The sequence below is a fragment of the Carassius carassius genome, chromosome 13, assembly GCF_963082965.1.
Source record: "Carassius carassius chromosome 13, fCarCar2.1, whole genome shotgun sequence".
NCBI classification, from domain to species: domain Eukaryota; kingdom Metazoa; phylum Chordata; class Actinopteri; order Cypriniformes; family Cyprinidae; genus Carassius; species Carassius carassius.
The window spans coordinates 19271973-19284607 of NC_081767.1; the positions used below are offsets into that span (position 1 = coordinate 19271973).

At 38.4% G+C, this 12635-nt stretch overlaps 1 protein-coding gene across 2 annotated transcripts in view; it reads right to left on the reverse strand.

Annotated features, from left to right (window-relative positions):
- yap1 (Yes1 associated transcriptional regulator) overlaps positions 1-12635 on the reverse strand; it is a 33230-nt gene that overhangs the window by 13242 nt on the left and 7353 nt on the right. For both annotated transcript variants that reach the window (XM_059564863.1, XM_059564862.1), the window contains exon 3: positions 349-467. In XM_059564863.1, the coding sequence (XP_059420846.1) occupies positions 349-467 (119 nt within the window). The remainder of the gene's footprint in view (positions 1-348; positions 468-12635) is intronic.

Consider the following 12635-nt stretch of genomic DNA (forward strand, 5'->3'; position numbering starts at 1 on the left):
ATTTAAGATGTTTAAAAGAATTCCTATTGAAAAAACGTATAGGAAACTTTCTTCTGGAATCAAGGCCTCTTGAAAAGAGTGGGCAGAAACTGTTGCACTCAATAGTTTCCAGGACCAAACCACTTCGCAAAGAAAGACATTTAAGTCTGTGGAGGACACCTTAAAACAGAAACTCTTATACCCAGGACCATACTGTCACTCCAACCAGACACGTCTACAATCAACAACTGCCATTCTGATGCATTTCTGATGCACCCGTCGAATTACCATAAGAATGCTGGGACTAAGTAGTTTTGTGTGTTTTTGAGTGTAGTTTTTAATATGAAATGAGTGTCTGGAGCAGCTGACCTGAGGCAGGGTTCATGATGTTCTGCTGCTGCACAGGCACTGGGCTGGCCGGGGCGGCCTGGTTCATCTGAAGAAGGGCTTTACGTGGGTCCTGCCAGGTGGTCGTCTGGTCATTATGGCTATTAGAAAACAAAGACATACATAAGCATCACAATTAAACAAAAATATTGCGGCTGTGACCAAAATCGTAATGAACTTCTGCTTTGGCTAAAACACAACTGTCAATTTTACATTTAGGACATATAGAATATATACATAAATATATATGTATGTAGATATTAATATTATAATCTTTTTTATTAATGATTACATCTGTTCTTGTTCCAGGCTGCATAAATCTACATTTCAAGGGCAGTGTACTGCCATATAACCCAGTGTTAGATATCCCACATTGGTTTATTTGATTTAAACTGAGTGCCCCGATAAAACTCCCAGCAAGTGGAACTTTTCAAGATCTTTGTAAACACCTGAACACAGATCCATTTGGACAGCATCTCAGTTCCATAAGCAAAAGCAAGCAGGAACCAAACATCTCCGAAGCCTCCTGCAAGCAAGTAGTGTAAATGATGGCCTGTCTTGTTAGCAATGAAACTCCCATTCATTTTGTTTGCCCTGGCTGCTAAAAATAGGCTCTTATGAAAGTCCATTTCATAAACTTTACGATTGCCACCCACTCTTGTGTCAGATCTGCTGATGTATTGCTGTGGAGGAGGGAGTGTGGATAACCGTAGGCCACTGAGTAAACTTTGACCCGATTACATGTGATTCGCCTGCGTGCAGTGGACTGAACGGGTGCCATCTGCACATGAAGTCACAGATTACTGTCTAAGGTCAGTGATGAATAACAAGCTTACTGGAAAACGAAACAAGTCTAAAGTGAAAGACTGAAGCCAGGCTTACACTCTTCTGTTTATTCAGATCTTAGTCAGCAGGGTGGCAGGGAGAGCAGTGCTGCATGACGCAGTGCTGTTCTCTTTTTCACTGCAGTTTATCACTTAAAGGTCAAGCAGTTTATGCTGGAAAATTAAGGCTTTTAAGCCTCAGTCTCAACACAAATACCCAACAGACACACAATCAAAAAGAAAACAAGTTAATCTTCAACTATTTACCTCCAGAAATCAACATTTGTATGTTTTCTGGCATACTATCAGAGCTCATTTCATGATCTAATCTGGCAGTTTCCTTAAGATCAGACCTTTCCTTCCTAAACACTAGCTGCTAATCTTCACATTTTCTTTTAAACAATTAGACTCTTCCAAGAAAATGGTTTTGGTGTCCTGAAGGCACAAGCATGCAGTTTACGAGCAGTGTTTGGGATGGAGTGGGTGTTTCAAAAGACCTGCGATTGGAGGTGTTGCACGTTCTGTCAGGTCCATGAAACTACAGTCACTGCGGATTATGCCCGTAGGTTTTTAACTCAAAATACAGCTGCAAGTAAATAATACTGAAAGAAGCAGATTTACATAACTTCTGGAGAAACCAGGCAGTTGTGAAACACTAATGAACACTACTCACGTCTATTCTACATTGAGAACGGGCTGTAACACTCGTTGTAGAGGCATTTGTAATGATGGCTTTGTTGGCGCTTGTTGCTCGATTAAGATGTAGAGCTAACGCAGGAAAAGGCCCCTCTATCTCTCATTCTCTTTCTCTCTCGCTCTCAGCTGATGGCCTGTACATTCAGCCAGGGTCAGTCATGGGTCTCCTCCCAGGAGGTTTCTTTCTCTCGCTGCCTGTTCCAACACACTTAAGTGTCAGACTCTTTAACAATCTGGCGCCAGTTTTACAAAGCTTTCACCTTCTGGACAAAAGCTCAGACCAAGCTACGACCCAAAACCCTAAATGCTATTCACTTGTTTCTCTTTTCCTTCAGCTCTGCTCTCTTTGCCTATTTAAGACAGTTTTTTTGTTGTTGCTTAAAACGTAAGATATGCATGCACTGAACTTATTCTTGGGCATCTTGACTAGATAGACCAATAAATATTTTTCTGAGATTATTGGGATTGACTGATAAACATCTTTGATTGTATAATAAATGTCACCACCTCCTTGTGCTAGTTTCCAAATCTACTGACAGCCTTGTCAATAGATGAAAAAGGAAGATCATTTAAAAATATATATTTTTTTTAATTTTACATAAATATTATAAAAAATATTTATTTTATTAATTTTCAGTATTTATATCTACTGACATAATTACACATAATATTAATATTTTTGTGGAAACCATGATACTCTGAACTCTTGATATTGAAAAACCCAATTTTACGTTCTTTGATTTCTAGATTATATACTATTTATGTACAGCGCTTTGGTCCATTTTTATGGTTTGGAAAGTGCTTTATAAATAAAGGTTGAGTTGAGATATACAACTTACCACTGATCTACTGGAAGAGAGAAAAGGGAAAAAAATATATGGAGGATGTTTGACCTTGTGGATAAATGAATTCTGCAACTTTCTAACAGTTATTTCCCATCATAAAGCCCTGTGACCATTTTTTTCCTGCCGTCAATTTCTCTTTGCCACCAATTAGTCACTATTCCACCATCACTGCCTTATGAGAGAGTGAGGAAGGGAGCAAGAATAACAAAAAGAGGAGAGAGAAAGAGAGAGACACTGACTCAGCACTTCACCACCCCCTCTTCTCTAAGCTCTCTCTTGTTTATGCTTTACTGATCAAAGGATCAGTCAAAATCTGCCCCTCTCCCACCCACCTACCAGTAAGCCACCCTACCCCCAACCCACACACACACTCCAGGAGAACAGCCCAGGCCACAGCAGACGAACAGGGGGCCTCTTCACAAGGGTCACAGGGGAGGGCCATATGACCGTCAAACAAAAAGAAAAGGCCACAGAGGAGGAAAAAACGAGCGCGGAAGCAATCCTTCAGAACTCATTGGCTGAGTGGATGGCTGTGGTCCTGTTACACTTAAAGTCACCCCGATCCTCCCCCTCCTGTTGCTGCTGGAAACTATGACAGAGATACGGGGGGAGCGAGGAGGAGAGGCCGTGTGACTTAATTTTAATTGGAGCACAGGATGTTGAGTATGAAGATCTCCTCTTGGGTTTCGCACTCACACAGGTGGGCTTTATTAGCCCAAACGCTCTGCCCACACGGTGCCTTTTCCATGCAATACACTGACGCTTGTTTAATTCAGTGTCACAATGATCTAGAACGAGAATTATTGACCGTAACCAACACAAACGACAGCTTACTTACAACGTGCTGTTTTCTGGCAAAAATCTGCAAACAAACTCCAGACACACTGAATTCGAGCTGAAAGATTTGCTTTGTTCTAGTGGAACGACTCGCTGCCTACTGCCTACATAGGCAGCATCCTAAACATCATAATAGAATTACTGAATGCACTATATAGTAAGCAACTCTACAAAACACATATCTCCATATGGAAGAATCAGCTTCTAAGCTGATGATTAAAAAAAAAATCAATTTCATGCATGCTGAATAACAGTTTTTTTTTTAAATAAACAATTTTAAATATTAGCGCAATTAAAATCAATTATTTTTTATTCAGTTTTATAAAATGATCTTGCATTCTGCAGACTGGGATTGCTGTCTTCAAAGAAGGATCTCTTTGAATGCAGCATAATTATGTTGCCTAGCTTCTCCAACGGATTTTATGTCTGTGATGCTGCTGTCTATTCAGACAGTTCACTAGCTTTTGGAACAGAGGAAATGTGCTTTTGTAGTCAAAAGCACACAATCCAGTCTGGGTCAGAGCCCTACCATTGCGTCACTCTTGAGCGACTTCTCATGCAATGTTCTCCCTGCTCTTCCAGCACACACAAACACACTTCACAAATGAGGCAGACTGGCTTCCCTTTACTCAGCGGGAAAGTACCGGGAAAATGGGAGGAGAGTCAAAAAACAGCCAAGAGTAACAATAATGGTGAATAGAAGCATTAGAGATGATCATAATCATATGTTGTTTTTGTAAAAACAGTTATCACTCAGAAATTGCAAGACAATTTCACAAATAATTACAAATGGAAAGTAACACATTGAATTAAAATAAATAAAGTATAAAGATCAATATGTTTTCCCTTGTAAAACACACTCCTATAAATCATTTTTTGTTTATTTTTATTTTTTGTGTGCAGTAACAATAAGTGATTAGTTAAGTTCACTCATCAGTGAAGTTTAATGAGGCTGAGGCACATTCACGCCAACAAACCTAAACCTATGGCAACAGTCTCCCAAACTCCCACCGGAAAAACATCACCACCACTCAGGGCCATTACAGATCACTGGGGGCCACCAGCTGAGAGGCATTATTGAAGATTATGGGGCCAGAGATAGAGACAAAAGCATAGACAGGATAGACATCCGCTCAGGAGACCCCCACAAACACCCTCCAGAGCTTCAAACATCATCAACTAGATGACTGCAACCTTCTTTCTGGAGCTCTACTTCCATCCCAGACTAAGCACTGAAAAGACAGACTGGGAGAATGACAAACAGACAAAGAAAGGTCTACAACCCTGGTAGCAGGCTTTTGCTTTATAACCAATAGACAGGGAGAGCGGAGGTGGGGATTCTGGCACTCAAAACACATTGAGCCATGACCACACAGGAATCACTCCATGACACTAAAGGAGACAGTGCTCTGTAGAAGCTCACTTCCTGATGTCCTCTCCAGCTGTTATCAGTGCTCATGAAACCAGAGAGCGCTCGAGGAGGAGGAGGAGGTAGAAAGTGGTGGTCAGCGAGCTCACGGCACTGGGCCTAGACCCACCCAAGCGCTCGACATGATTGATGGCCCAATTATCAAGGCCCTGTTTACTGTGCTGTAGTTATTTATAACACAGCAGAGCTTGAGGTGCAGCGATGAATGCTCACAGTTCCACTCAACTTCGCCAGCACTGCATGTTTTTCACTTTGCCTATGAAATAACAAATATTTGACATCAAAATATGGAGTATATAGTGGATGAACGATATTCAAAATAAAAATATTAAAAAAAGAACAAAGAAAGCTTTCCCTATTCTCTACTTTCAAACCAAATTTAGCATTGTACTGACTTTGACCCGAGAATTTGTGGTAAAGGCGCATTTCAGACAAAACACAACATTTTCCACTGAAAATCATTTCAACTTGTTCCAAAGATCATAATGGAAAAGTGTTTACAATAATTATTCCCAGATGGGTAAAGAAAAGCAACTTATCCATCACTCTAGTCTCATGGCAACATGAATGATGGTTATACTTTAAAAATTATAAACATTCTTTTATTATAGCAGCATTAATGCACATTTTTGTTAATTTTTTTTTCTTCCATGTTGAAGAATGAACTGAGACCATTTGCAGTAATAATTGATTGGGATACACTGATGCTGCTTTTAAAGATTTTGTTGTATTCAACATATATAAATATGGATATTCATTTTTTGAGAATCGAGTAGATACATAATAAAAAAAATATATAATCATTTATTACTTCTATAATTACCTGTTGATAATATATAATAAAACATAATACATATATGAAAATTGAATTCCGTTTTAAGTAAAACTTTAACCCAAGTAAAAAGTGTGTCCATATTGGACACAAGTTTGAGGTTTGATAGCTGCTGTTCTTAATTCTGAGAAAAAAAAGAAAAAAAAAAATCATCAAACAGTTTCCACAAAAATATTAAGCAGCACAACTGTTTTCAACATTGATAATAACAAGAAATGCATATAAGCATGCTTTATGAATAATCATGTGACTGCTATAATACATTAAAATAGAAAACAATTATTTTAAATTGTAATAATATTTCACAATATTGCTGTTCTTACTGTATTATTTTTTAAGAATAAATCTTACTGAGCCCAAACTTTTGCACAGTAGTGTATCTGTCGTTTACTAGTAAACACTATTAAGATAATGACTTCTACACCAAAACTGCATACACAAAGACTCTGTATATTAGCTTAACATAACACACACTGCATCTAATGAGGCCAAAGAGAGACAGCCCTTATGAGTGACTGAATGCTGCTGGTCAGGACAGAAAGAGGACATCAGACCTCAGTCAGCTCTGCATTTCTCCCTCACGGCCGAGCGAGCGGGCGCGCATCAGGACGGGTGGATGAGTGACTGAGCTTCCGTCAGCAGGACATCATCAGGAGAGATTATTGAGCGACCTGCTGACCTCTGGCCGGATTTAAGTTCCTCTTTGAAGGAGGGCTCATATCACAGGAGTTAACAGAGTCAAAGAGAGAGAGAGAGACCATAGAAACACTTTAGTAAAGGTTATGAAGTTCTCAGAAGTGGTAGGCAAGCTTTATTTTAACATTGAAATCATTAATCTATTTCTTTTTTAAAATGAAAATGTGATTCTTCACATTTAAGGTGGGTCATGATATACCATTAAACTGCTGCTTAATGACAAAACCAAGAACCAAAACAAAAATCTGAGTGTGACACATTCAACACCCTCACTGAACTATTTGGTACATATAAAGAGCATTCTGAATGAGACGCTGGTCTAAAAATATAGGCAGGGGTTCTTCTTGAGGCGGTTTGTTCTGCAGTGACAGTAGGAGCGTTTATGTCTGGGGTAAAGGTGCTACATCAGGACTGGGTAAACTCTGGTCTGGCTTTCTGTAAGTACACACACATACTCACAGATGACACTTCAACAGGAAAGGGGCTTGTTTGTGTGTGGTCAATAAAGCACATGCTTGACAAACACACATTTGCTCAAAGTAAATGCTTCACACTGGATGAGCTGAGAAACGAATCCAACCCGACCTGGGAAACTAAACATTACAAAAACGAGGCCACTGTAACCCAAAGGAATCAAACCAGGAAATGGGTCTAAATTGGTTTTTGGAATTGGAGTTTAAAAATAAGTGATGCATGACCAAAATACTATATATTATATAAACAATTATATTATGCAAGAGTAAATCAAAAGAACAATAATATTATACTCTACCATCAAACGTTGGGGTCTGATTTACATAAAATTACCATTTTAGTGTATATTATTTAAACAAAAATATAGTAAAAACAGTAATATTGTGAAATGTTATTGCAATTAAAATAAATTGTTTTCTATTTGAATACATTCTAAAATGTTATTTATTCCTGTGATGGCAAAGCTGAATTTTCAGCAGCCATTAGGACTGTCACACAGTCCTTCAGAAATCATTCTAATATGCAGATCTGGTGCTCAAGAAACATTTCTTGTAAATGTTGAAAATAGTTGTGCTGTTTAATAGCTTTGTGGAATCCATGATATATAAAAAAAAATCAGGATTCTTTGATTTATAGAAAGTTCAAAAAGGCACAAAATTTATTTGATCTTCTGTAAAATTATAAAATGTATTTACTGTCAATTTAATGCATCCTTGCTAAATAACAGTATTCATTTATTTATTTACTGACCCCAAAACTTTTAAAAGCAGTTAAGATTTTATTTATTTTTTTAAATGCAAAGAAAAATACTTTACAATAAAGTTACTAAAGCAAGCTATATATTTTCGTTGGTAGTTAATAGTTTTCTTTGTGGCTCACACTCGAATATAACATTAAGCAGTCCTGTCCACTGATATCTAATGCATTATAACAGTACGACAAAATCTCTACCCATTCACACATTTCAACCATCACACAGTATTCTCCAGCATAACACTGCACAACTCTAGGAGATAGGTCTATAAAAAGGCCTTGATCATGCATGAAACAAAAGTATGACTGTGGTCTGGGTTTGAGGGGAGGACAGCCTCTCCCTGTGATGTTGATCACATTTGCAATAGCAAACTTTCACTCCCTTCACCAGTCCTCCACACAAATGTGCAACAAATGGAGCTGAGAAGAGAGGCCTGACCCAGACGGCTAAACCGTTAGCCATCAAAGAGACGGCCAAAAGCAGTGCACAACATGCCTGCTCCAGACTTACACACACGAGAGTGCAATTCACATCTTTATTTTGTCCTTAAAACCAACATGAACCATTTCGAAATTGAGACTGATGTGAATTCAGCCTATGCCTCCTTTCAGGAAGGGGGAAAAGGCAGAAAAGCAAATATTTCCCCAACTGTCCACAGAAAAAAAAAGTTTGAGTGTGTGAGGAAAATCCAAAATAAAACAGGCCAGCCCCAGAAGACTGCAGCACTCGATAACAAAGACTGTCTAAGCTGGCAGTGTGAGTCTGGACATGTGACGCTTCCAGAAGCAGCACCATTGCACTAGAATACTACTACAGCGAATACAAATGCCTTGCTCCTAATACACATGATTTCTTCAAAAAAAAAAAAAACTTTCTGTTTGTTTCCAGTGGAGCACCAATATTAAACCAAACCAGTACTATTCAAACATTAAACTGGCAAAAATTACTTTTAACATGTTCCCTTTAATAATAATCTTAATGAGTACTAACATTGCTTTCAGCAATGAACAACAGTAATAATATATTTATATCTTATATACATTTAAATTCTGGGGTATACTTCATCTCATTCGTTTAGATTTTATTCATAACATGGACACAAACCAAAGTTAATAATTTACTCATAATATCATAATAAAAGACTTGATTTAAGCACAAAAGGTTTAAAAGAATAAAATAAAAATCCTGTTTGTTTCCATCGGATAACCAGTATTAAATTCGTGTTATTAAAATACTAAACTGGCAAAAATAACCAGTTCCCCCTTAATAAATCAATGAGTAGTGAAATCTCACATCTCAGAAAATGTGTTTTATGGTTTTATTTAATATTTTGTAACCCTTTAATATTCTGTAACAGGTATTATTGATATATCATGCATCTCTAAGTCGACTGTGCACGTTACAGCTGCCAAACACGAGTAATGAGAGTCCTAATAAAATACATTCAAGGAAAAGCCCTTCCATCATGTGTCCTTGTGTTTTTCTAGCTAGCCCAATCATGCTCACCTCCTTCCCGAACCCAAGAAAATCCCCTGGTGAAAGCAGACAGCAGGAAGGAAACAAGGGGGCCATTTTTAGTTTACGGACCTTGAGGCCACACTGATCTAGTGGTAGACAAAGTCATGAAAACCAAACAGTGCTCATTAAATCACTTAACGCCACACTTTTCCCATCACCACCGGGTCCCCTCACACCCTTTAACTCCTCACCCAAATGGTAGTTCCTATCAAAATTATTTTTCATAGTTAATTCAAATGTAGCTTATCAGACATATTCAGCTACATTTCTAAACCAGAAAGGCATTTGAGACAAACATTACAGTTTAAAGAGTGTATGTGCAACTAAGTTTTGCCTTCAGAAAAGACTCGGAGACACACCTTTGTATAGTAATTAAAAGCAGTATGTGGGTGGAGGGTTAACGGTGGTTCCATCACAGGGTCTAATCCCTGTGATAGTTGGGGTCCACATCCCTGAGGGCCCTTCTCAGCTAGGACTGCCCTCCCATGGGCTAAATCCCCCCACTGAGTCCTGGCTTTAATAAGACAACGGAAACACTGATTAGCCTCTCTGTTTGGACACATTCTCCAAATTAGAATCCTTCATTAGTTTATGACCCTGGTCTCAGTGTTTGTGCCCTGTGAACCTCACCCCCCCCCCCCCCCCTCCTCCTGAGGTCCTAAAAAACAGGCAGGCGAGAACTAAACAAGATGACCCTCAACCGCCCCGAGCCCCCTTCCCCTCGGTCCAAGTCTATTATAAATCAAAGCTCACAGTAAACTGTTGGAGAAAGGGGAAAGAGATGAGAGGTCAACACATCATGTTGACCTTTCCCACTTCTGTCTTCCACAGGGTTAATGATGAAAGAAGAAAGAGAAGAGGGAGTACAGGGCACAGAGACCTAGAAAGTAAAAAAAGGCTAGGCTACAACTTGTTTTAACCTCCAGAAATTCTAGGTTCACTATACACTCAGTGTGCAATAATAGTTGCAAAGAAATCATATGAATTCCACATTTTCTGCTGCTAAATAAAGCTGTATATAGAAGATTCATAAAATTTTAACAATGGATTTAGATCCCCTTGAATACATTTGCTTCAATGTACCGTTTATAATGAATGTCATAATTTTGTCTGTTAAGATGATAAGTTTGTAATATTCTTATATTTTTCATTCCTATTCTGTTCTAAATCCCATTAAAAGGACTTGCTGTGGAATAAGGGGAACTAAACTAAATGTTTATAATATTTGTAAAGGTTTCATTTAGCATATATCCTTTTTTATACATTGTTTCTTAATATATATATATATATATATATATATATATATAAATTACTTATACACTCAATTACCTGTTGTTATTTTTTCTCTTACCAATGTAATTTTGACCCAACTTAGTCACACGCAACTTATTTTCCAGAAAATACGGTTTTGGATTCTCAGGAAGATCCACAACTAACATCTGGAAGCACCACAGAACTCGCTCCCTATAATCCCAGGCTTTTGAGGCGGCGCTAAAACAGTCTTCAAATGACTGGGTGTCACAGGTTGATTATGACTTCTGATAGCTTTCTGTTTCCTGTCATTTTCTTCCCGCTATCAAAGTGTCACAGGACACCACTGAGGCCTGAGCAAAGGCTGGATGAAAAGGTTACAGTGTAACCATTCATGGCTAAAATCTAACTAGTTTTAATGCAATAAATATTTTACTGCGTGTTCAGAGTCTTGTTTGTTTGTCTATATCTGACCAGGTCACATGAGTGTCACTGGATAAATAAAGCAACCGGCTCATGCTCTCGCTGTTTACTTTATCTCTAGTGAGCAGATTCATAAACTGTGCTTTCATTCACATTAAAACGGAAACCAGGCTGCTTGTCAGACTGGCTTATCTGCAACCAAAATGAATGGTAACAAACATGCTCTCTAATGAAATATCTGGCCTTAGGAGAAAATGACTTGTTGAGGGTTGTGTACATGCAGAACAGTAGTGGTCACCTGAAAGTAATGTGAGCTTGTTACAGTTTCAGACAGGTTGGCTCACAGCCCTCATCTGAAGAGGGTCTGATTATAAATAGGAGTGCGTTTGTTTTCCAGGACAAGCTCCCTGAAGCCCTCAGTGTTTCCAGATTCAAACTACACTTTTAAAGGTGCAATGGGAGTTACAAATTATTCAACATTTCATGCACCTGGTAAATTAGTCTGTATTTACCAATTGACTGTAGCCACTGAAAAAACTGCTATGAAAGTCAATGGCTACGGTCAACTGTTTGAATACCAACATTCTTCAAAATATCTTCTTTTGTGCTCAACATTAGAAAGAAACTCATACAGGTTTGGTGGGGGTTGAGTAAATGATGACTGAAATTGTATCACTGTGTGAACTATCCCTTTAAACTATACCAGACCAGAATAAGAACAGTTATCAAGCAGTCAGCACTTGACAATGTAACAGGGAACCACAAAACTCAACTAGTTGGTCTAAAAGAAGCACTGTATAATTTGCTGGTCCGAAAACCATTTTTTGAGCTTTGAAGCTTCAGTAGTAATCAACACTGAATATTCGAAGTTCCGGAGGAAGAGGGCTGAACATATTTTTCTCTCTAGCACCGTGTCTATACCGGACGCGAGCTGCACGACAAAATACAATATAACTTATTATGCTGCCTAGACTGGATGCGGCACTGCTTGCAATTTCCCGACAGTAAACTGGTGCTGTGTTATATTTACGATGTACTGACACAAAAACTACAGAACAGCGCAGGCAAGAAGCGGTACGCCTCATGCGTGCAGGACTTTTATGCTCCGAGAACAGACACTGCACTAGTGATACAAAACACACAGGTCTGTTAAGGGGAATACTTTTTAATAGGCTAAGGACAAATTGTTATTAGGCTCGACTACTGTACACTATTTTCTATAACTGCCGTATTCGCAAGTATTTTCCAAGCAAATTAAGAGTATGTTTTTATCATGTGTAAAATTACTAATTAACATGCCGGATAAAAGCTTTTTTTTTTTTTTACTCCAACAATGTACTATAGGCGTACTAACAGAACTCAGGTAATTTTTCACACTTGATGTGCTGTTGTGGTAGGACAGTTTCAAATCGCACATCTGGCAAACTGCCTTTGTTTTGTCCTCGCTTAATTTAAAGTGCTCCCACACAGCTGAGGTCTTGAGCATTTTTGTCTTCGCTTCCAGATTAACTGAATCATGACATTCATGACGTTCACTCATGGGCGATTCGTATTCAAGGGTGAATGAGAACCGTTTCACGGGGGATGCCAGGTGTTTAAAAAAAAAAAAAAAAAAGAATATTTGAATCTCAAAATTGAAAATCGAATGCCAACCCACCGAACAAATATTAGAATCATCGAATATTCTGGT